The following is a 21,722-nucleotide window of genomic DNA, read 5'->3' as shown; positions in this document are numbered from 1 at the left end:
TATGTAAATATTTTGAATAACAAAATGGGTTGTGTATTCTATTAAAACTAAATCTTTAACAATCATAAGATTAGAAGAAAAAGTGTAGCAATTTGTCGGGAAACTCTCGATCATCATTTTATCATTTATTGACTCCGAAAAATTACACTAAATTTCATTTATTTGCTTTTAAATTCATTATTAATAATTGAAATTGAAATTTAGAGCCAAGCTTTTCCAAAATGTTCCAAAGAGCTTTTTTTCGAGCTTTCACAAATATGCACAAAGAAAACAAAATTGGATTAGACACAAAAAGTTGGTTAAAATGGTTTAATGTTGGTTTAATATTGACCAAAAAATAGGAAATTCAATGGCCTTTTAAGGGCAATTTTGAGTCAATTTTTGTATCAAAAAATAAAATGTACAATAAGTAGTCAAAAATTGATTAAAATTTAGATGCTTGAGCTTTTAGAAAAAAAAATCTTAAAAAATTGTATATATTTGGTATTTTCTAGTCCAAAAATTAGGTGGTAATAAAATAAGATAGAAAATAAAAAATCCACAGATTATTATCACAAAAAATACTCCACAGGAAAAATTTAAAAGAAAAATCATTATCAAATCTTAAAGAGGAATTCAAAAACCTGGAAAAGTTATCATGAACAAAAACTTATTTCATGAAGTCTTATCAAAAGCACAAAAGCTCAACTCTACCTCATGCTTTATAATATCTATTCTATCTATTCTACACTTTTGTTCCTCTCAATTCTTGTGATTCCTTAAAATATGCGCATTTTAAAATATATCTGTATTCTTCGCCATTTCTTACTTCTCCATAAAACCAAATCAGTGATTGATTGAAAACTTTTGGAACTCCCTATCCTTTACACAAGAGTTGAAAATCTCTATGAGTACAAATGTCCTCAAGAAAACCACAGATTCTGCTGATATGGTTTTTATTGATGTATTGGGAAAACTCCACCTTATATGAATGAGAGTGAATGAAAAGCCTCGTATATTTAAATAATTTTGATGTGTTGTGTATCTTTTTTCATTCTTTTCAGGGAAAATACATGAATTTTCATGGGATAACCCAGCCCAAAAGTAAAAAAAAAATGATAAGAAGGGAAAAAAGGCCCTGAAATGTGTGAGTCAGTTTAGTAATTCACCCTCGCACAAGAGTCTGATGTCATATTGTTTTAGTCTATTTGAGATTTTTTTTTCGCGTGTTAGTGTCGCCAACAAACTGATACACCGATGATATTGCCGTGTCCAATCAGTGATTCCCGCTCCTATATAACACGGTATAGGGACCAGGCGCGTCAATGTTTGCCGGACGGGAGATTAGTATATTTTGGAGCTTCATAAGCTATAGCTTCATTTTCAAGTGTTTTAGTCACATCCCAAAAATTCAGACTCGATCGGGAATTTAGGACGGGATCACAGTAGAGATTTTTTCCATGGATCATGGGGTTACACGACAGTGACAACATTAGGGATCTTCCAGCACAACTTACGGAAAAAATGAGCTTTGGTGATTGGAATAATTTTCTCATTTGGTGTGAATCTGCATTGGGTGACCGCCTAGTGATAAAGTACGCGTACACTTTGCTGGCACTCTTGGCTGCATATATCTTCTGGTGGTACTTCCGACGCCCAATTAACTGGACAAGGGTAAATAATACTTAAAAATTCATCATGGCTCCTTTTTTTAATTTTAGGAGGCTTTATAGCATTAAAGGACATTTTTGTGTTTTATTATCTGATCATGAAAGGATGTGCTATATGTATGACCGCATAGACGACTTTTTATGCTCTCTCAGTAAATCCTTTTTCTAATTTCGTGTTACTTTTTTTTTATACAAATACTACCTACATTACTTTAATCCCGCATGGCTCATATGTAACGAATTTTCAATCAACGTGATCAAGCGACGTCAAATTTTATCAAATTCTTGAGACTCAAAAGGGTGACAAAGCATCAGATTATATTTTGGGATAGTGGAAAAATCAACAATATATTAGTTTACATAATACAAAAAAAAATTGAATTCTCCAAACACCATAAATGGAAGACGAAACCCCTAATCAAATACCTACATGATGTATAGGGAGAGCAAAGGGAAGTAGTTTTCATTGGTAGCACCTACAGATTAATGATAAAAATTTATGTAGGTTTAATGCTGTGCTGCGTTGGTTAAAGATGCAGAAGTTAGGTAAATATGTGGAAAATAAATGTTAGAAAAAGGAGTTTGCTTATCAATTTGTGTAACTATGTCACGGTTACTTTAGTGATAAAATCTCCTTTATCGCATTCACCCAATAAGATGTATATTTTACATACAAAAATGTTTTTTTTTTTTGTATTTCCTCTTCAGGAACTTTGTGGTATTTAAGCATCGTCTTGGCCTAATTTTTTCTGCCGCCTTATGAATGGACTCTCATAGATCCACAATAGTTGAGATCGTTGAGATCATTATGATTTAGATAGAAAGCATTGAGAACTTTGTCTGTCTATCTATTAAACGTATTTTCGTGCTTTTCTTTTTCCCATAGAATTTAACAGACATTGGATATAAACATTTATTGGAAAATAAAACATCGGGGCATGCAAAACGCGACATCATTAATAGTCATAGAAGGATGCGAAAGATGGGCATAAAATTACCTCCACCATTCCCCAACGGATGGTTTTGCGTAGCAGAATCAACAGACGTACCACCAGGAAAATCCATCAGTGTGAGTTGCTTGGGGAACACCTTTGCTGTATTTAGAAGCAAAAAAACGGAGCAAGTATTCATTCTTGATGCATACTGCCCCCATCTTGGCGCGAATCTCGGTGTGGGTGGTATGATTATTGACGACTGCATTGAATGCCCTTTTCATCATTGGAAATTTCGCGGGACTGATGGTCAATGTGTCGACATTCCCTACAGTTGCAAAACTACAAGTAAGATTTTTTTTTAAATTTAATTTTCTGCAATTAATTCACAAAAAAAAATTTTTTTTCAGTTCCAAAAACAGCCAAAGTAAAAAGTTGGACAAGTTTCGAGATGAATGGTTTTATTTACATTTGGCACCACAGTGATAATCTCACACCGTGGGAACTACCACGAGTACAGGAAATTGATTCTAAAAAATGGATCTACTACGGAAGGAATGAATTCTACATTAATTGCCATATTCAGGTTTATAAAATACCCACATTCTTTCCATTAATTTATTTCCTAAAATCTATTTTGTTTTAATTTTATTTTCTAGGATATACCAGAAAATGGAGCCGATGTTTCCCATTTGAAAGCAATTCACGAAGCAGGAATGTTTGCTGGGAGTGATTTGAGATCAGTTAGACTTTCTAAATGGTCATCATTGGGATTGCATGCATGGGATGCAAAATGGCAACCAGTCACGGAGGAAGGTTTAGGCCACATGGCTGTAATGAGCCTTAAACATTCATTTAAACTTTTTAACAAATTGGACATCGTAAATGTGGATATTACGGCAAAACAGGTACATATAGCCACTTTAAAAAAAATATATAATACAAAAAAAACGGTAATATCGCGATATATTATCGATTTTAGTAGTGTAAAGTCCATAACTTTATTTATAAACTTATCATATTACTAATCTGCCAATGATCTACAGCATAGCATAACAATTGAATTAAAGCTCGATAAGGGTATAGGCACGTTTTATCTCCGTTTTTTTGTATATAGTTCTGTGCTATAGGAGCATAAAACATATAATAGAGATCAAGTGTAAGATTTGATAGTAAATTACGTTATCTTATCCCGTTCCCTAAGACTTGAGCTTATAAAAATCAGATGTCCGTTTATTTCTCAAAACTAAAGCTTAAATCTTTTTTCAGATTGGGCCTGGCTATGTTCAGCTATATTTAGTATCCTCATTGGGTGTTATGATGGCTCTACAGTGCGTAACACCAGTTTCTCCGTTTGTTCAGAAAGTCATTCATCGCTTTTACGGACCAGATAATCTCCTTTTTGCAAAATTTGTAGTCTGGGGAGAAACTATCATGGTAAGAAAATTCCCTTTTTACTTATTTCTGTTTTTAATTTAACAATTTTTCATTTTTTTACTTTTCAGTTTGAACGGGATATTATGGTTTGGAATAATAAGCAGTATATCGATAATCCTTGTTTGGTAAAGGAAGACAAACAGATTAAATCATTCCGTAACTGGTACAGACAATTTTATTCAGACACAAGCTTGGAGTACAATAATTTCCAAACGGGCCTTGATTGGTAAATTGTAAAATCCAATTTTCCTAGCATCACACAATTTATTTTCTATACTAAAAATCAAAAAAAAAATTTTATAGGCATTATAAAAAGAATTTAAGATGTAAACTTGAGAAAAAGAAATTAATAAATAATCAAACTTTTAAATAAAAAATATTTAATTTTATTTAAAAGTGCATGTGTACGCATGTAACATACATTTACTGGAATGTTTTAGAAAACATTTCGGATAGACGTTATCTGTCCCCCAATGAAATACCTGCCTCGTAGGTGATATGCGAATAATCTTCCTGTGTTATTGATTTCATAGAATATACGGCAAAAATAGAACACATACACTTCAACCGGTGAACACCTGATTTGAACTTGTGATAAGAGGATGATGCTATGTTTTTTTCACTTATCATGCTTGGAAAAAGCCCCCTCATACTTCCGCATATGATTGCCATAAAGAACCATTCCATTTTAACCGTTTGCCGTTTATTTCCCCAAAAAGCACATTTGTGAGCAACTACCTTCATTATAGATAAAGAAAGTTTCCCAAAAATGAGTAATATACAATCATTCCGGTTCATTCCCAGTGGAAAGTCAATAAAGTCATAGATAATGATCTATATGGGATACAAAGGATAATAATTAATAAACTGGGGGCATTTCTATAAATCTTTCATAGATTTGTATTTTATTTATTGAAAAAAAAATTATTATAATCCTGATTATAATTGCAATATGGTAAATTTATATTGGCTGGGTCTCATTCTTCAACCAGTTGTAGGTGAAATCATCGTTGATTTTCTTCAAGAGTGGCCCAAGTGTTTCAAAGACACGCTTATGATAATCATTTAAATGCTTTCTCTGAAAATTTAGAAATCAAAAAATCAAATTTTCTGTCTCTATTTGTAAAATATTCTTGAACTTGCCTCCTTCTCTGTCAACATTGCGGCATTAATCATCTTTGTTTGAATTGGGCACATTGTAATCGTCTCAAAGCTCAACGCACCTCTTCCATCAAAGTCACGTGCAATGTTGGCCTTAACAATCTGAACGATATCTTCAATGCGAATCCCAAAGTTGTCGCTTTCATAGTATCCAGGTTCTGAAAAACAAGAAAATAAAAATTATTTGCTGATCTTGAAATGAAAACTCCATGAGAAATGACTAACCGTTGGACACAAACATATTCTCCTGAAGACCTGGATCATCTGGAATTACTCGCATTCCAATTTGCATGGGTCCTTCGTGAACATTGAGGAAATGCCCAATCCCATGACCAGTACCATGCTTGTAGTCTAGACCTACATCCCAGAGGGCTTTTCTGGCCAAGCTATCAAGCATTTGTCCCTTTACTTTACGCGGGAAAATTGCTGTGGCAATTGTTATTTGACCCTTCAGGACACGTGTGAAGCAATCCTTGTGGTACTCAGTAGGAGTGCCAAAATGCCACGTTCTAGTAACATCCGTAGTTCCATCCCTGAAGATTTAAAAATATTTTAAAATAATTTAAATAATTATTTTTTATGTTATTTCTTACTTGTACTGAGCTCCAGAATCGCAAAGGTAAATTTCTTTAGTTGTAATGGGTCGATTTGTCTCCTCAGTGGGCCGGTAGTGGATTACAGCACCATTAGGTCCTGATGAGCTGATTGTGGTAAAACTCAGTCCCATGTAGTGATCCTGTTTAGCACGAAAACCCTCCAATTTTGTTGCCCCGGAAATCTCATCAACAGCTTCCTCCTTAGCCACAGCATCACTGAGCCATGCAAAGTACTGGCACAGGGCTACACCATCACGAATATGGCTCATCTTCATACCCTCCACTTCTACGGGGTTCTTGATTGCTTTCAGAATATTTATGGGTGTTATTTCCTGCACACGTCGCTTTTCGCTGATCAGATGATTCAAACAGAAACTAGATGCTGGTGAAATCCAGAATTTGCCCGTTGTCTGACCCAATAATTCACCAATGAAGGCCTCAATATTGTCATAGGGTTTAATTTCAATTTTAACATCATTTGCACTTTCATGCACTGCAAAATCTTCTGGAAGCTTATTTTTGTCAATGAACAGGAAGACTTTGTCCAGAGTTACGATGAGGTAGGCAAAAAAGACTGGATTGTATGGGATATCTGATCCTCTCAAATTTAAACACCCTGCAAAAGAAAGAAACAATTTTTACATAATGTTGGATTATATAGGAAGTTAAAAAATTATGTGCATACATGCAATCTCATCCAGAGCAGTAACAATGAGAACTTCAACGTTCTTCTCCTTGAGCGATGAACGAATTGACTCTAGCTTTTTGTTAACAGTTTCTCCCGTAAACTTGATATCATGAACAATAGTTGTGTTTGATGTTTGCGGAGGTTGATCAGTCCAAATTATATCAATAAGATTCTCCCTCACAGGTACAAGATCGCAATCTAATAATTAAAGAAGAGTCCTTTAAATTTCCTATTTTAAAGATCCTTTTTGAAAGAAGTTAAAGACAAACCTGCAGCTTCAAGTTCATTCTTCATCGGTGCCCAGGTACGGAAGGAAATTAATTTTGGATCAACACCAACTTTTGAACCTTTTGTAAGGGATTTTGCTAGAAAAGCCCCAATTGATGGGGTTGTTGGGAGACCATCCTTCATGAGAGTCCAATGGGAATCGAGTTGTTTTGTAGCTTGATCATAGTACCGACCATCGGTCCACAAATAGGCATCTGTTGTGGTCACAACTGCTGTTCCCGAAGATCCATCAAATCCACAAATGTAGCTGCGTCTATTGTCATGATCACAGATGTACTCACTCTGAAAACATCAAAGAAAAACATTTAGTAGAGAAAGTTTTTTTTTTGGATTTCCTTAACATTTTATTTTTTTTTACCTGATGAGCATCATCCGTGGGAATAATGTAAGCATCAATTGCTTCCCCCGTTGATGGGATCTTCTTCATGAGACCCCTCAAGGCAGCGAGTTTCTTGGTCGTAGCCATCATTTGATTGAGCAGCACTGATGGATATTCACAACTGCATTAAATACGAGATTTCTTTTAAAAGACAGACAGCCAGCAACTAACTGACGTGTCCACAATACCCCAACTGTGTGAAGTGGTCTTATCGGCCAATTCCCACCAGGAGGCTTATAAATTATTAAAAAAAAAACAACTGTCTTTGAAACTCTCATGAGTGGAAATGTTTACAATCCAACCAACAATGCCGTGATAAGAGTCAAGTGTTGTTATGTACCTACACCTATATATATATTTTTTTTTACAGATTGATAATACAAAACTGAACTTACTTGGAGGAAATTGATGATTTTATGAACTTTAAATTCTCCAAATTAATTCCTCGATGATGAACAATTTATTAAATTTCCTTCTAATAAATTAACATAAAAGAATTTCTATAAGAAACAACCTCAATTTTGGGGAATTTCCTACAGTAACTTACAAACAATCATCTCCCGAAGTTGCCAGCTGTTCCGGAGAAAGTCACCACCAAGAGGCTTTTAACTCATGTTAACAACTGCACCGTGAGTGGCAAAAGAAACTCTGAGATTGGCAGAATTGGTAGCCCCTTCGTTTGATACTAAATAAAAATTCTCTTCTAATAAAAAATATTTAATGGTAAATTTATTAATGAGATTTACAAAGTTAATTCGTTAATTCACTAAAAATTACTTCGTTTTTTTTGTAGGTATGTCAAAATATTTTGCATTCAAAACTAATGTTGTTAATCCTTAAATTGCTTTTCATTAGAGAGAGGGAGTATAACTCAAAAATTACAATAACGAAATAATAGTCGAGGGTAAATTAAAAGAGGACAATACTGTCGCTAATTATCTCAATATGCATCATTTTTCTTTAAATAATAAGTGGAAGGTTTTTTGTTGACAACTTCTTGCTGGGAGAAGGAGTGTTTGCACGAGAGACAATGGATTTTTGATCACCAGATGCTGGCGTTCTTGTCGGAGGCAACTTTGAGCAGTGAGGAGTATCAGGATTCAATTTGTCATTCTCCACCGGTGGCTTAAGCATCATTGATGATCGACAAGGTGATCGCCCATCTAAATAGGTCTGAAATTTAAACAATAAAAAACGTTTTAAATCTATTATAAAGGATAAAAAATTAATTTATAAACCTTTCTACCTCAAAGAACTCGTAGGATGTTGAGTCTGAATCTGTACTTGACTCCCGGATTTTGGGTATTGAACCCCGGGAACGATTTCTTCCACTCAATCGCCTGTGCCTGCCACTGCTTCGACGTTTTCCCGCCTAAAAAACACGAACAAAATCAATTAAATTTTATTTATAGAAAAGAAAATTAAAAAAAAAATTACCATATGCATTGTTGCAACGATTTTAGGTGGTTTAGTAACCTTCTTGACCGTCCTGGGTTTCACAAATACATTGGGACTCGCAAGATCCTTCAAAATGCTCCTCTTGGCCAAGGACTCCTCTGGATGTGGTCCCATTTTGCGTTTCACCGAAGGAGCGGGTTTTGCGCCAGTTGTCTTTGCCTTTTGCCTTATAACCGTGGATAGGTACCCCGTGGCGTTTGTACGATTAGGCATTGGTGTCAGGAGGCGTGAATTTCCCATAAGAGGTGTTGCGCCTTTCACCATTTTCCGAGCACTCATCACCTTTTCCTTCTCCTGCTTCCTCTTCTCGTGATCATTCGCAATGACATCTTCGACAAATTGGCCACGCATCATGAACTTCTTCCCTTCGGTCGCCTCATACTTTTGCACCAATTCAACAAGTTGAGCTTCAATCTTGGGCAATTTTGAAGCAACTTTCTTACGCTCCTTCTCCTCCCGCAGCAATTGCCCTCCGCGATTGTTGAAACGATTCGGATTCGATGCGCTCTTCTCGAGAGCCAGCATCTGCTCCCAGAGAAGTCGTCGTTCCTCAATGAGATCAAAAATACGCTCATTGTTGGCATAGAAAATCTTCAAGCGCTCCAACTCAATTTCGTGCAACGAGAGAAGATCCTCCGTGTATAGTTCTGATGTGAAATTGGAGAAGCGCGATATTTCGAGGTCTGATTTGAGCGTCTTGTCCCACCAGTGGACTATTTCCTCCCGAATTTTGTCCACGATTTTCTTGATGTTTTGCTTTTTCATTGTCTCACATCTATCCAGTTCCGCCCTCAGCTTATCGTGCGTTGTCTGACAAATTTCGGTGAATTTGGAGAAGTATTGTCTCACCTCATCATCAACTTCCAGGTAATCCCAGAGGATGACAAGCTTCTTCTGCATTGTTTCAATGTGCGACGACAGATCTCGGCACAGACCATCAAATTCTTCCTTCATCTCTTGCAATTGACGCAAATTGTTCTTCTTTATGGGCAATTTATGACCCGTAAGCAATGCAAGATCTGATTCTGATGTCAAGGTGATCTCCAATGTCATTAGATTCAATTTTATCTCCTTACGAAGCTGCAACACTTGAGCGATTCTCTCCTGCTTTATGCCTTTGAGCGTACCAAGATGCCTTCGGAATTCCTCGAGATCTTCCGCTGTTGGAAGGGGATCTTCCACGAGATCGCGACATTCTTCTCCGAGTTCTGCAAACACGCATGATTCTATTAAATCTCAAGAATCTAAAACTATAGGATTGTTTAAGTTTTACATTTACCTTGACAGAGACTCTCTTGTTCAACAAGAAGCTCCGTAATTTCTTCCTTGCGTCTCTTCAGTTGTCCCCGTAGAGCTTTGAGGCTCTCATCCAGATGGGCACGCAAATTGTGAAGAGGTAGCCCCTTCTTGGGGCTCAGTTCAAAGTCCACGTGCAGTAGACGTCGGATTGTAGATGCCTCTTCATGAAGTTCTAGAAAAAATGCAATTTAATTAGAAAAAATTCTCTCCGGGAGGGAAAAATGAGGCAAAAACTCACTCTGAATGTCACTCAAAATAACGGCTTTCCTGGACTTTGTCTCCTCAATTATTTCATCATAAAATGCTCTCACATGATCGACCATAATCCGGACATTCTCCTCGCAGATCTCCTTTTCAAACGTTTCATCCCAGAGAGATTTTAGCGAGGACAGACTTTCATGGGTAATTTTTGCAATTTCGGCTTCAACTTGCTCTCTGAAAAAGCCGCAAAGAAAAAACATAAATTTCTCATGTTGGAACGTGTCTAAATGCTGATATTTCAATGCTAAGCAATAAGACTTACTGCACTTGACAATAATTATCCATTTTTCTGGATTTTCACAGCTTTTTTACACGGAAAAATTACAAAAAACACGCAGAAAAACTGACTCTAAAAAGCTTTTTCAAAAACTGCCCGTTACGTTTGATGCCGACAACACATTCGCATGGGAAATGATCTAGGAAATTCATATGACATGTCTTATGCAGTTCCGAAAGCCGTCACAGCTCCGATCAGTTTCTCTCAATTTTCTCGCGTTTTTCCGCGAATTTTCCGGGAAAATAAAATTTTCCGAGCTTAGACGGCGACGCCGCGTCGATCGGCATAAAAAAATTAGAAAGTTCGCGAAAATCCATTTCGAGGAAAAAAATTCGAATTTGTAATCCTAACCGTCAAAATTTCCGCGGGCCCCAATTTCCGCACAAATAGGCTTCCCGGGGGTCCCAGAGCACCCGTAAGTGCTTCAAGAAGCTCAGATATGTGTTTTGTGGCAAAAACTGGCGGAAAAAACAAGAAAAATCGCATTTTTGGAAATCAATTTTATTTGTCCGTTATGTGGAATTTCCAGTGGAAATTTCCATGATTTCTAGGTTTACTTTTCTAAAGTGAGGTTAAAAACGAAACCTAAAAAGAAGAAGAAGTGATTAAAACTACAGTTATTTTTATTTCCCCAAAAAAAATTAGTAAAATTACGTGACAAGTCTTCCAGTGAGTCCTAAAGTAAAGACAAAGTGTGTAAGATAGTAAATGAATAAATCCCATAAAGTTAAATTAAGGTAAACTATTGAAATTAATGAGGTCAACTTTCACATTGTTCAAATACAAAATTTTCCTTGCAGATTCCGCAAATTCAGTTAGTGCAAAATCCCGGAAAATGCTTGCCCGATTATCATTTTATCCTACTTTATTGTACAATGTCCTTATGGAAAAAGCCACTTCCCGTCGGTGGTATGATAGAATAGATAGCAATGTTATCCTTGGGGCTCTTCCATTCCGATCCATGACACAAGATGTAAGTAAAAAAAAAAGTGGGGCCCCAAAGTAAACAAAAGAAATTGAATGCATTTTATTCTCTCCTAACAGTTAATTCACAAAGAGAATGTTAAAGCTGTTGTCTCAATGAATGAGGATTACGAGCTCACGGTCTTCTCCAATACTGCTGAGGTAAATCATCTGAGAATTCTTCAAACTTTGATCTTGTTGACCTTATTAATTGAAATGAATTCCTCTCTCTTTTTTGATACAGATGTGGAAGAATCATGGTGTTAGCTTCCTCCAGCTCCCAACTGTAGATATATTTGAATGTCCTGATCAGACTAAGTTAATGCAAGGAGTAACGTTCATAAATCACTTTCTACCGGCTGGATCCAAGATTCCTGGACTCGTATCATCAAAGAATGAGTCATCAGATACACCCGGTACCGTCTACATTCACTGCAAAGCAGGACGCACAAGAAGTGCCACTCTTGTAGGATGTTACCTTATGATGGTAAGGAAATGATCTATAAACTCTATTCAAAAAAATTAATAAACTTATTTTTCAGCGAAATAACTGGACACCGGAACAAGCAGTTGAGCATATGAAGGAAAAACGGCCACATATCCTTCTTCATCGGCAACAGTGGAAAGCTCTTAGTGTTTTTTATACGGAAAACGTCTCCGGGAGCGCACCACCATCGCCAGAAAGTTCTCTCTGAGAGATATTTTTAATTTTAGAATCTCTTGATCAATACTGAAACACTCGAGATTTATTTTATACAGAGAAAGAATAATTTAATGAAAGTTTAATATATTTATGGAGCTGGTTTAATTGCCCACACGCGCTTTACTGCATTTGCAATTCCCACATCATTCCGGATGAACTGTATGAGTCCTGCGGCTGTTGCAATGGTAAGGAGCAGCAGAAGACCCTGGGCAATTGGAGGGATGACGGTTCCAAAGATCACCGGACGTACATAGTCCGTAACAATACTCTTGAATCCACTGAAAAGATAATTTTACAATTAACCTGGATTGTAGAAGATAGAGAATTTTCAATGTAGAGCTTACATGTAGCTGTGAACTACCATTACGGATGCAAGGATTGTATCTCCAATAGCTGAAGGGCTTATAAAGGCTAGTGGTACAAGCCCCAGAAGACCCAAAGACAGCACCCGCTCAAGAATCCAGAGCTTATCATGCGAATGACTTCCTGCAGCACTTGCCTTGTTCACAGAACTCGTTGCAAATTGTTTCACAGGAGCAGCCAATTGAATGGGCTTCACAGTCAGGACACTCCTACGAAGAGCTCCTCCAAGTTGAGTGGAGAAGCTCATCCCAGAGATGGTACCGAAGCGACATGCACTGGCCAGCACCAGTGGGCGGGATTGCCGTAAAGCTGTCGAGAGGATTGAAGCCATTGCCACACTCGCTGACTGTTCGAAGAAAGTTACATAACAATAAAAAGAATGTAAAAATCAGTAATGCAAATAAATCCGGAAGTCTGATATGGAAGTAATCATTGAAGGAATGTAAAATTGAGCGAATTTAATGAAATATTTACCAAGATTTTCAATAAAAAAGTTTACTTTTTCAACAAAAACAAACGGGTTGGTCTTTTTTTTGAGGTTGCGTGCGACAATTTCGAATTTCGAAACCGTCATCATCATCACAAGCTGTCAAAAAAGGTCATCAAAATATTGTGGCTTGCTCGGAAGGATTTGCAGTGTAAAAAGTTTTTGAGAGAAATTGAGCAAAAATGACTACAACATTGGAAGATAAGTCAATCTGGGAGGATTCAGAGGAGGTCCTGAGTGAGGAAGTGCTGCGGATGCCTACGGATGAGATTGTAAGTCGCACCCGGATGATGGACAATGAAATAAAGATCATGAATAGTGAGGTTATGCGGATCAATCATGAGCTGCAGACTCAAAATGATAAAATAAAGGAAAATACGGAGAAAATAAAGGTCAACAAGACATTGCCGTACCTTGTGTCCAACGTGATTGAGCTACTGGATGTGGATCCGCAGGAGGAGGAAGACGACGGGGCTGTTGTTGTGTTGGATTCTCAACGCAAAGGAAAGTGCGCTGTCATCAAAACTTCCACAAGGCAAACTTATTTTCTTCCCGTAATTGGGCTCGTGGATCCGGAGAAATTGAAGCCCGGTGACTTGGTGGGAGTCAACAAGGACTCCTACTTGATTCTGGAAACCCTCCCGGCTGAGTATGATGCACGCGTGAAGGCAATGGAGGTGGATGAGAGGCCAACGGAGCAGTATTCAGACATTGGGGGGTTGGATAAGCAAATTCAGGAGCTCATTGAGGCTGTTGTTTTGCCAATGACGCACAAGGAGAAATTCAAAAATTTGGGCATTCATCCACCAAAGGGGGTACTCCTGTATGGACCTCCTGGCACCGGAAAGACCCTCTTGGCTCGTGCTTGCGCTGCCCAGACCAAGTCTACTTTCCTCAAACTCGCTGGGCCACAGCTTGTGCAAATGTTCATTGGTGATGGAGCTAAATTGGTGCGGGATGCCTTTGCTCTGGCCAAAGAAAAAGCCCCAGCTATCATCTTCATTGACGAACTCGATGCCATCGGTACGAAACGTTTCGACTCTGAGAAGGCTGGAGATCGTGAGGTACAGCGTACTATGTTGGAGCTTCTCAATCAACTGGATGGATTCAGCTCTACGACGGACATCAAAGTTATTGCTGCTACAAATCGTGTGGATATCCTCGATCCGGCTCTTCTGCGATCTGGTCGTTTGGACAGGAAGATCGAATTCCCCCATCCCAATGAGGAAGCCCGAGCACGTATTATGCAAATTCACTCGCGTAAGATGAATGTGAGTCCTGAGGTGAATTTCGAGGAACTTGCACGCTCCACGGATGACTTCAATGGGGCCCAATGCAAGGCCGTTTGTGTGGAGGCGGGTATGATTGCCCTAAGACGCTCAGCCAGCTGCGTAACACACGAAGACTTTATGGATGCGATCATGGAGGTGCAGGCAAAGAAGAAAGCCAATCTCAACTACTATGCCTAAGGATTCTAATCCTTCATTATCTGCTACGCTCCTCTTTTTTTATAAAAAAAAATAATTAAAATAATAAATTTGTCGTGTAAGAAATAAAATAAAATACACTCATCTTTCTTTTTGTGTTTTATTTAAAAATTATATCATATAGAAATGTATTTTATCACACAATATATTCTCATATTAAAGTAGTAAAATTTATTGAAATAAAATTAAAAAGCGGGAAATGTTTTTTTTTACAACACTAAATTCTTCGATATTAATCTAAAAATTAAAATTTTTGCTTTTGAAACGTTATTGCAAAATAAATTTAACTTTCTTCTAATTCTAAATCCCGTGATCTCTTCAGCACAAATATATAGATATACTTACATAACTCCCCAGAACTACTTAGTACCACCACATACTCTTGATAAAAACCCACATTTAATGAAATTCTTCGTCTTTTGAATTCACAAAGAGAAATAAATTATTGATAAATTAGAGCAAATTGAAAGAAAAAGAAGCTTTGTATGTGGTCATAATATTCTTATAATCTTTGAAATTCTTGTAGGAAAACTATTTACACCATTTTTTTATCATTAATTTTCTCTCTCTCGTTTTATGATGCATCGCGAGATAGCACTTTGTAAAATAATCCCCCAATTTCCAATGATCTCCACAATTTTTCTTTTTTTTTTACCATACGAGCGTTTTTGCGCACAAATCTATTGAACTTCTTCTTCAGGCGGCACTCTTGCATTCCTCTCTTGCTCTACCTGCGGTTGTGGTTGCGGTTGTTGCTGTCGCTGTTCCGGTGCACCACCAGGTTGCTGCTGAGGTGGTCTCATGAGCCAAATTGTAAATCCCAATATGAGCGTGAGAACGGTGATCAGGTACAAATCCCAATTGGATGCAATATTCTCGTCCAAATGGAAAATTATACCCAAAGGACTCTGTAAAGAAAAAAAAACATTTTTAGGGCTGTTTAATTAAACACTACAAAATAATTTAAAAAAAACTTACATTCTTCAGTGATTCCCACTTGAAGAGAAGCTGTAACTTGATGAGAGCAAGAGCTACAGGCACCTTGGCATCATTGCTTGTTTCTGCTGCTAAGTCATAGCACCTTTTTGCCAAATGCCAGTCTTTCTTCATGCCCAAACCTTGTTCGTGCATGTAGCCTAAATTGAACATTGCTTGTGCATTATGTTGCTGATCTGATGCCATCCTGTAGTATGCAGCTGCTGTTTCGTAGTCAATTCCAGTACCTAAGCCGTAGTAGTGGTAGTCTCCGAGTTTTACTTGAGCCGCAGAGTACCCCTGAGCTGCTGCTCTACTCCAAAATTGCAATGCTCTCACAAGCTCTTCCGTGTGATCTCTAAATAGTCCAATATCACCTACAAGAGGAATTCATTGAGTATTCTTCAAGAGTAAAAGAATAAAATAAAACGAATAATGTACCTTTGTCCAGTAGGAAAGCAACATTACTCTGAGCCACTTCGTAACCAAGTTCAGCCATCAAAATGTACTGCATGAAGGCTGACTTTGGCTTCTTTGCTCGGTAATCTTGATGAGCTAGCATGAGTTTCTCCCCCCATCTACCGCGTTCAGCAACATTCTTAAACAATTCAACGGCGGCAGGGCAAGAACGGATCATACCCAGACCAATTGCGTGCATTTGCCCTAGATTGTAATAGGCAAGCACATGGCCTGATTGTGAAGCAAGATTGAAGTACTTGTATGCCATTTTGAAGTCACGCTTCACGCCAATCCCGCTAAAGTACATATTCCCAAGTTGTAGATGCCCATCAACCCAGCCCTGATCAGCAGCTTGGGTGAAATAGCTCAGTGCTTTGGCTGTATCCTTGGGAACCCCTTTGCCTTGCAAATACATAATGCCCAAACCACTCTGACCCACGGGATTTCCCAGTTCTGCAGCTTTCTTGAAGTATTTGAAAGCAGTAACATTGTCAGCTTTGATGTTTTCACTGCCCTCCAGATAGATTTTCCCCAGGTACGCCATAGCAATGGCATTTCCTGCAACTGCACCCTGTGAAAAGTACTGAAGAGCCTTGTAGTGATCAAGAGGGATTCCCCGGCCACCTTGATAGTGCAACTGTCCCAATCCAACTTGAGCTTGAACGTCTCCTTTGTCCGCCAAAAGTTGGTAGTATTCTATGAGATCGTTATCAAGAATCCCGGAACTCATACCGGAATTTTCAACTTCATCAAGCAAGCGAATGCGATGTGTTGCTGGTCCTCCGGAGAATGTAACCTCGGCAGCAACCTTCGTTGCTACTCTTCTATAGAAATCAAGTGCTTTTTCACAGCTACTAGCCACAGAAACACCCGCCCAGTAGCGGTACCCGAGAGCCATTTGCGCCCAACTATTGTCTCCGAGAGCAGCCATTGTGTAGTGAACGAGAGCTTTAGCTTGACTCACATTCACTCCAATCCCAGTGGCATACATTAAGCCCAATCCCATGTGAGCTTCGGGGAAGCCCTCATCAGCAAGCTCCTTGAAGGTGTCGTATGCGAATTTCAGATCAATGTTTGACATGGGATAGCCCAAGAAGCGGAACCAAGCAAATTGCGCCTGTGCTCTGCGATTACCCATTTTGGCAGCACGTTCCATCATTAAATAAGCTTCTTCGCGATTTGGATTTGTTCTGTTGAGATTGTACATTGCATTCTCATAGAGATTATGTGCCTCAATCTCCTCAGGAGTTAGTTCTCTCGGTGCTGCATTAACATCTTCCGGATTCTCATTGTCGATTTCCTTAATTTCCTCTTCCATCTTTTCAATCCACTTTGAATGCTTCTCCAGGATGTCTGAGAGCATCTCACTGACTTTCTGGGGATCCTTTTCCTGAGACAAATCTGGCGCTTTAACGAGTTTTATGGGACTGTAAATATTTAGCGTTTCTTGACTAGATTTATCGTTCTCTTCAGAATCATCTTCAGCTGTGAAAAAATATTTAAACAGACGTGTACAATGATGCCAAGTTGTATAATAATAATTTCTCTGAAAGCCTCACCAATTTGCTTCCTGAGATTAGATTCGGGGGCTACGTTGGATCTCCTGTTGGCCCCATCGGGGGGCCCCTGGGGATCATCTGTGCGTACCACGAAAACAAAACTAAGCAGCAATAGGGCATGAATGAACCCAAAGATTTTCATTTTGAAAGCATCCAAATTAATTAACTAGGCAACAAGTATTGCTCGATTTTTAACAATATAGTCATTTAAAAATACTTTATTGTGTAGTTTGCACGGAAACTGTATTTATTTCTTTATCACTGTTATCAATAATTTGCAATTTCACAAAAATATTCTCACACAAAATAAATTCCGTGGGCAATTTTCATTGGATCCCTTTGACACCTGTTTCTTCTTCTTTTTCTCTAAACGTCAATTGGCAGCACTAGTCGTGTTCACGTTTGCATCCGGAGTGTTGATTATTTTTCGTGAAAATCCAGGTAAATATTTCATTTTCCCTTCTTTTTGTTCTTTAAATGGAATTTTAAGAAATCCTTCTACTTAGTATTGATAGTTTTAGTTATAAAAATAGTATAAAATTGAGGTAAAATCATACATTAATTGCCATAACCTTACTTTTTTATTATCAGAAGAACATCCAAAATGCCTATTTTTGACGAAATTAAATCATCCTGGGCCGATGAAGTTGAATTGGAATCAGGATCCCTTCCACCCCCATCGGAAATAATTGAGAATGGTAACAAGATTGTTACGGAATATAAATTCAATGACGACGACAAGAAAGTGAAGGTGGTACGTACGTACAAGATCAGCAAGCAAGTTGTGCCACGCAGTGTCGCCCGGAGGAAGACTCTGATGAAATTTGGGGATTCTGCCAATGATAAGCCTGGTCCAAATCCCCACACAACCATGGTGGGTGAGGATACATACATGCAATTCATTACAAACAAAGAGGAGGAGAAATCTGCGGACAATATGCTGGATCCACTCAAGAGTATGTTACACACACCTTGTTTTTTTTTATATAAAATCATTAATTTGTGTCTTTCGCTCTAGGTATTGCCAAGTGTCGTATTTGCAATGGAGAGCATTGGTCGGTGAATTGCCCATTCAAGGGCACACTGATGGATACTGGAAAGTTAATTGATTCAAAACAACCGGCTGCTTCCACGCAGGAAGCTACTGGCTCCAAAACCGGGAAATACGTACCACCCTTCATGAAGGACAACCAAAAGGGGATGCCGTCTATGCGTGGACGAGATGATACAACTGCAATTCGTATATCCAATTTGTCTGAATCCATGGTTGAATCTGATTTGGAGGAACTCGTCAAGAAGTTTGGACCACACAGTAAGATGTATTTGGCACGAGATAAGGTAAAAATGTACTGGTAAGCTGACCAAGCTTACGGGAGCTGTGTTTCTTTCAGTGTACCAATTTTGTGAGAGCAAACCTAAACGCGAATTAATTTAAATACGCGCAAAGTCGGGAAAAGTTGAAAAGTCATACCCTAAGAAATCTTTAGAAGGCCATATCTCGAGAACGGATCCATATATTTTCGTAAATTTTTTTTTGTTTGAAAGGTCTTGAAGCCAGCTATAACATATCGAAAAATGAAGAAAATTTATGTCGCTATTTTCGAAAAATTCGAGTTCGAAATTTTCGAAAACTTTGTTTTCGATTTTAGCGCCTCTTGCGGTCATTTCTTGAAGTTGCAATGTTCTAGACATTTGTAGGGTTTCACGAAACCTTTCATTTGCGCTTGAGTTGATCAAGATCGGACTTGTAGAACCCGAGATATGACATGTTAACTTTGGAAGGCTATATCTCGAGAACGGATCCATAGATTTTCTTCATTTTTGGCATGGAGCTAGATAATATGGTCAGCTATAACATATCAAAAAATGAAAAAAATTTATGTCGCCGTTTTCGAGATATTCATCGAAAACTCATCGAAAATTTTGTTTTTGATTTTTGGCCCCCTAGCGGTCACTTTTGAAACTTCGGATGTTCTAGAGAGTTGTAGGGTTTGTTGAGATCTTTCATTTGAGCCCGGGTTGATCAAAATCGATCAAGCCGTTTTCGAGTTATGGTCGATTTTCGATGAAAAATTGTGGCGGCCATATTGACTAAACGGCTTGACCGATTTTCGAAAATGAGGTATCGTTGGAAAGCTCTTGATGGCCCCTACAACATATCAAAATTTCAGCCCTCTAGCTATAATAGCGGCTGAGATATAGTGAAAACAAAATTTTGAGGTTATTCAAAATGGCGGACGGGGGGGTGGGGGGGTGGATTTGACCTCATAATCGGATTTCTTCAGGTCGATATTTAAACTTTGCCGTTTACCGCAAGTCTCTATCTATTACCGTTCTCTCGAAATTTAGCGTTGTACTACGGCCGGACGGACGGACGGACGGACGGACGGACGGACGGCCGGACGGCCGGAAAAAAAAATTTTTGGCGCATACGTTTTTTGGAATGTGGGGACCCTAATTCGTGCTCATCCCAAGTTTGAGCCCGATCTGACGACTTTCGATTTTGCTCGGTACACAAAAGCTGTGTCTGAAAGAAACACAGCTAATTTACTTATTTTCTTTTAGTTGGTAGTGAAAGTATAATAATCAAAATTGTATTTGATATTAGAATACTGGATTGTGCAAAGGATTCGCCTACGTGCACTTTAAGCAGCGCCGGGACGCTGCAACTGCTATTGAACATCTCAATGGACATGGTTACGATCATTTGATTCTCAATGCTGAATGGTCCAAGCCCCAGAATAATAATTAAACGTATATTATTATCCTAAAATTTTATTCTACTTCCATTCAAAATAAATCAATGATTCATAAAATAATTTATTCTTCTTCTTGTACAGCTAATTGGTATTCCTCTGAAGCGGTAAGAAAATTTTCTCCTTAATTTTACTTCAAAAATTGAAGCCTAAGAATTCTTTCTTGATTTCTTTTTATCAATTAAAACTTATGCTGGGAGGTAAGAAACTGATAAAAGCGATAAAAGGTAGAATCAAATGTGCTTATCGGTCAATTAATTTTATCTTTTTTTTCTTCAATTGCATAAAAAATTAATTGAGCCAAAGTATCACATAATGCCGATCAGATACGTGCACAGCCTGCACTAAAAGGTCTGATAAATAATCTAATCTACAGTAAACCTATTTTATTTACACAAAATGACATACTTTATCAATTTTTTTCTTACTGAAATACCACCATTTGATCTCAAAAGTGTAGATTCAGAGTCGATAGACGGTAAAAGATAAGACTGTGTTCAGAAGTTTTATTGTTATTTTAAAGTAATTTAAGAAAAATACCTTTATTCCTTTGTTTATCACAATCTTAAGGGGAAAACTAAAAGCTACTCTGAAGTGAGAAAATTTATTCCATTTTAGATAACACATGTAGTTTTTAAACGTTCACAAAAAATAAAGGTTGAGCCGAATGCCTGTCTCGTCTATTTATAAAATTTGGAAATTAAATTTTCAACAATCAAAACTTCTACTTTGATTTCTTGATTACATAAAGCACATAAACGAATTTATGTAATAGAAAAATCTTGAATTTAATTAACTTAATTTTTGTTGATTTCCTTTTTGAATTATACAGACTACAGATTTTATCGGTTTAAATAAATCGAATAAATCATTTACTTTTACATATAAACTCCATCAAATTAAACGAGGTTACACAAAATTCTTTTTTTATTTATACGTATTCCGTATATATGTACATATATTTTTTTACGTAGGGAAGTCCGGGGTTGTTTAGTTATTGAATTCAGAACTAATTATTTTATGGTTCATCTAATTTATTGATGAATATTAGTTACTTAGAACGTTTTTCATGCTGTTTTGCCCTTTTAATGCGAAATTAAATTTTCAAACATCTGTGGGACAAGATGCTAATTTATGTATCTGTAATTGACGAATGATGCTAATTTTTTTCTTTTAGCAACCAAAATTCAAACTAATTTTTTTGTTGAAAAGTTTTGATTTCCTTGCCAAACGAGTTGGACATTAATTCGTCTGGTTTTCTGCGTCTTTTAGTGTAATAAAATCAAATGGTTCGATTGATAAAATCATGGAATGATTAATAAATTTTTGAGTGATTGATTTTAAATCTTTCTTCAACAATTACCTACTTCTACCTGCGCTCTCCTATGTATGTTAAGAAATAGGTATATTAGCAACGTACCTATTCATTATGGGGAGATATTATATTTCTTTGATTACACATAACTATATAAAAAAAAAAAATATTTTGGCGCTACGTCCCATATAGGAACAGGGCCGGCCACCCTATATGATGTTGTTGTTCTC

At 37.5% G+C, this 21,722-nt stretch overlaps 8 protein-coding genes across 11 annotated transcripts; 4 read left to right on the top strand and 4 right to left on the bottom strand.

Annotated features, from left to right (window-relative positions):
- The first annotated feature begins 1,312 nt into the window (after positions 1-1,312).
- LOC129787584 (cholesterol 7-desaturase nvd) lies at positions 1,313-4,387 on the top strand. Its single transcript, XM_055823297.1, has 6 exons — positions 1,313-1,653; positions 2,536-2,929; positions 2,992-3,167; positions 3,241-3,489; positions 3,851-4,018; positions 4,087-4,387. Exons 1-6 carry the CDS (start codon positions 1,447-1,449, stop codon positions 4,246-4,248), a joined length of 1,356 nt encoding a protein of 451 aa, XP_055679272.1. The 5' UTR covers positions 1,313-1,446; the 3' UTR covers positions 4,249-4,387.
- Positions 4,388-4,894: 507 nt separating this feature from the next.
- LOC129787556 (xaa-Pro aminopeptidase ApepP) lies at positions 4,895-7,701 on the bottom strand. Of its 3 annotated transcripts, none has more exons than XM_055823263.1 (8): positions 7,526-7,701; positions 7,110-7,234; positions 6,733-7,033; positions 6,461-6,661; positions 5,773-6,391; positions 5,405-5,712; positions 5,162-5,337; positions 4,895-5,096 (listed from the first exon to the last, which is right to left on the bottom strand). In XM_055823263.1, coding segments are annotated over exons 1-8 (1,848 nt in total). In that variant the 5' UTR covers positions 7,527-7,701; the 3' UTR covers positions 4,895-4,979. The 3 variants fall into 3 exon arrangements, with proteins under 3 accessions (XP_055679238.1, XP_055679239.1, XP_055679240.1); XM_055823264.1 differs by having other exon boundaries at positions 7,110-7,271; positions 7,526-7,665; XM_055823265.1 differs by having other exon boundaries at positions 7,110-7,251; positions 7,526-7,665.
- A 130-nt stretch (positions 7,702-7,831) lies between these two features.
- LOC129787546 (protein regulator of cytokinesis 1-like) lies at positions 7,832-10,566 on the bottom strand. Its single transcript, XM_055823250.1, has 6 exons — positions 10,411-10,566; positions 10,126-10,322; positions 9,868-10,059; positions 8,568-9,796; positions 8,377-8,502; positions 7,832-8,303 (listed from the first exon to the last, which is right to left on the bottom strand). Exons 1-6 carry the CDS (start codon positions 10,431-10,433, stop codon positions 8,091-8,093), a joined length of 1,980 nt encoding a protein of 659 aa, XP_055679225.1. The 5' UTR covers positions 10,434-10,566; the 3' UTR covers positions 7,832-8,090.
- A 449-nt stretch (positions 10,567-11,015) lies between these two features.
- On the top strand, positions 11,016-12,182 carry LOC129787652 (phosphatidylglycerophosphatase and protein-tyrosine phosphatase 1). Its single transcript, XM_055823381.1, has 5 exons — positions 11,016-11,162; positions 11,226-11,398; positions 11,470-11,550; positions 11,633-11,875; positions 11,931-12,182. Exons 2-5 carry the CDS (start codon positions 11,261-11,263, stop codon positions 12,081-12,083), a joined length of 615 nt encoding a protein of 204 aa, XP_055679356.1. The 5' UTR covers positions 11,016-11,162; positions 11,226-11,260; the 3' UTR covers positions 12,084-12,182.
- Positions 12,113-13,018, bottom strand: LOC129787649 (succinate dehydrogenase [ubiquinone] cytochrome b small subunit, mitochondrial). Its single transcript, XM_055823377.1, has 3 exons — positions 12,954-13,018; positions 12,436-12,800; positions 12,113-12,369 (listed from the first exon to the last, which is right to left on the bottom strand). Exons 2-3 carry the CDS (start codon positions 12,783-12,785, stop codon positions 12,180-12,182), a joined length of 540 nt encoding a protein of 179 aa, XP_055679352.1. The 5' UTR covers positions 12,786-12,800; positions 12,954-13,018; the 3' UTR covers positions 12,113-12,179.
- A 17-nt stretch (positions 13,019-13,035) lies between these two features.
- Positions 13,036-14,518, top strand: LOC129787592 (26S proteasome regulatory subunit 6A-B). Its single transcript, XM_055823307.1, has one exon. The coding sequence runs from the start codon at positions 13,124-13,126 to the stop codon at positions 14,408-14,410; it is 1,287 nt and encodes a 428-aa protein (XP_055679282.1). The 5' UTR covers positions 13,036-13,123; the 3' UTR covers positions 14,411-14,518.
- Positions 14,515-17,804, bottom strand: LOC129787533 (protein sel-1 homolog 1). The gene is made up of 4 exons (XM_055823232.1): positions 17,422-17,804; positions 15,845-17,347; positions 15,407-15,780; positions 14,515-15,336 (listed from the first exon to the last, which is right to left on the bottom strand). Exons 1-4 carry the CDS (start codon positions 17,561-17,563, stop codon positions 15,109-15,111), a joined length of 2,247 nt encoding a protein of 748 aa, XP_055679207.1. The 5' UTR covers positions 17,564-17,804; the 3' UTR covers positions 14,515-15,108.
- Positions 17,768-20,240, top strand: LOC129787635 (eukaryotic translation initiation factor 3 subunit G-1). 2 transcript variants are annotated; one of them, XM_055823360.1, is made up of 4 exons: positions 17,768-17,862; positions 18,013-18,377; positions 18,440-18,759; positions 20,030-20,240. In XM_055823360.1, the coding sequence occupies exons 2-4, from the start codon at positions 18,026-18,028 to the stop codon at positions 20,171-20,173; spliced, it is 816 nt and encodes a 271-aa protein (XP_055679335.1). In that variant the 5' UTR covers positions 17,768-17,862; positions 18,013-18,025; the 3' UTR covers positions 20,174-20,240. The 2 variants fall into 2 exon arrangements, with proteins under 2 accessions (XP_055679335.1, XP_055679336.1); XM_055823361.1 differs by having other exon boundaries at positions 17,790-17,862; positions 18,016-18,377.
- Positions 20,241-21,722: the final 1,482 nt, after the last annotated feature.

Source organism: Lutzomyia longipalpis, chromosome 1, assembly GCF_024334085.1.
Source record: "Lutzomyia longipalpis isolate SR_M1_2022 chromosome 1, ASM2433408v1".
NCBI lineage: Eukaryota > Metazoa > Arthropoda > Insecta > Diptera > Psychodidae > Lutzomyia > Lutzomyia longipalpis.
The sequence above is the reverse complement of the archived record's forward strand: the minus strand, read 5'-3'. Positions and strand labels throughout refer to the sequence as shown.

Excerpts from the sequence above, each read along its gene's own strand:
- LOC129787584 (XM_055823297.1), top strand. The coding sequence starts at position 1,447 with ATGGGGTTACACGACAGTGACAACATTAGGGATCTTCCAGCACAACTT. Across the intron at positions 1,654-2,535 it reads GCCCAATTAACTGGACAAGG|AATTTAACAGACATTGGATA; the intron begins GTAAATAATACT and ends TTTTTCCCATAG. Across the intron at positions 2,930-2,991 it reads CTACAGTTGCAAAACTACAA|TTCCAAAAACAGCCAAAGTA; the intron begins GTAAGATTTTTT and ends ATTTTTTTTCAG.
- LOC129787556 (XM_055823263.1), bottom strand. Across the intron at positions 6,662-6,732 it reads GAATGAACTTGAAGCTGCAG|ATTGCGATCTTGTACCTGTG; the intron begins GTTTGTCTTTAA and ends TTTAATTATTAG. Across the intron at positions 5,713-5,772 it reads GATTCTGGAGCTCAGTACAA|GGATGGAACTACGGATGTTA; the intron begins GTAAGAAATAAC and ends TTAAATCTTCAG.
- LOC129787546 (XM_055823250.1), bottom strand. The coding sequence starts at position 10,433 with ATGGATAATTATTGTCAAGTGCA. Across the intron at positions 10,323-10,410 it reads GATAATTATTGTCAAGTGCA|AGAGCAAGTTGAAGCCGAAA; the intron begins GTAAGTCTTATT and ends CGGCTTTTTCAG. Across the intron at positions 9,797-9,867 it reads ACAAGAGAGTCTCTGTCAAG|AACTCGGAGAAGAATGTCGC; the intron begins GTAAATGTAAAA and ends GCGTGTTTGCAG.
- LOC129787652 (XM_055823381.1), top strand. The coding sequence starts at position 11,261 with ATGCTTGCCCGATTATCATTTTATCCTACTTTATTGTACAATGTCCTT. Across the intron at positions 11,399-11,469 it reads TCCGATCCATGACACAAGAT|TTAATTCACAAAGAGAATGT; the intron begins GTAAGTAAAAAA and ends CTCTCCTAACAG. Across the intron at positions 11,876-11,930 it reads TAGGATGTTACCTTATGATG|CGAAATAACTGGACACCGGA; the intron begins GTAAGGAAATGA and ends CTTATTTTTCAG.
- LOC129787649 (XM_055823377.1), bottom strand. The coding sequence starts at position 12,785 with ATGGCTTCAATCCTCTCGACAGCTTTACGGCAATCCCGCCCACTGGTG. Across the intron at positions 12,370-12,435 it reads ATGGTAGTTCACAGCTACAT|TGGATTCAAGAGTATTGTTA; the intron begins GTAAGCTCTACA and ends TTATCTTTTCAG.
- LOC129787592 (XM_055823307.1), top strand. The coding sequence starts at position 13,124 with ATGACTACAACATTGGAAGATAAGTCAATCTGGGAGGATTCAGAGGAG.
- LOC129787533 (XM_055823232.1), bottom strand. The coding sequence starts at position 17,563 with ATGAAAATCTTTGGGTTCATTCATGCCCTATTGCTGCTTAGTTTTGTT. Across the intron at positions 17,348-17,421 it reads TAATCTCAGGAAGCAAATTG|CTGAAGATGATTCTGAAGAG; the intron begins GTGAGGCTTTCA and ends ATTTTTTCACAG. Across the intron at positions 15,781-15,844 it reads TGCTTTCCTACTGGACAAAG|GTGATATTGGACTATTTAGA; the intron begins GTACATTATTCG and ends TTCCTCTTGTAG.
- LOC129787635 (XM_055823360.1), top strand. The coding sequence starts at position 18,026 with ATGCCTATTTTTGACGAAATTAAATCATCCTGGGCCGATGAAGTTGAA. Across the intron at positions 18,378-18,439 it reads TATGCTGGATCCACTCAAGA|GTATTGCCAAGTGTCGTATT; the intron begins GTATGTTACACA and ends CTTTCGCTCTAG. Across the intron at positions 18,760-20,029 it reads TGTATTTGGCACGAGATAAG|AATACTGGATTGTGCAAAGG; the intron begins GTAAAAATGTAC and ends ATTTGATATTAG.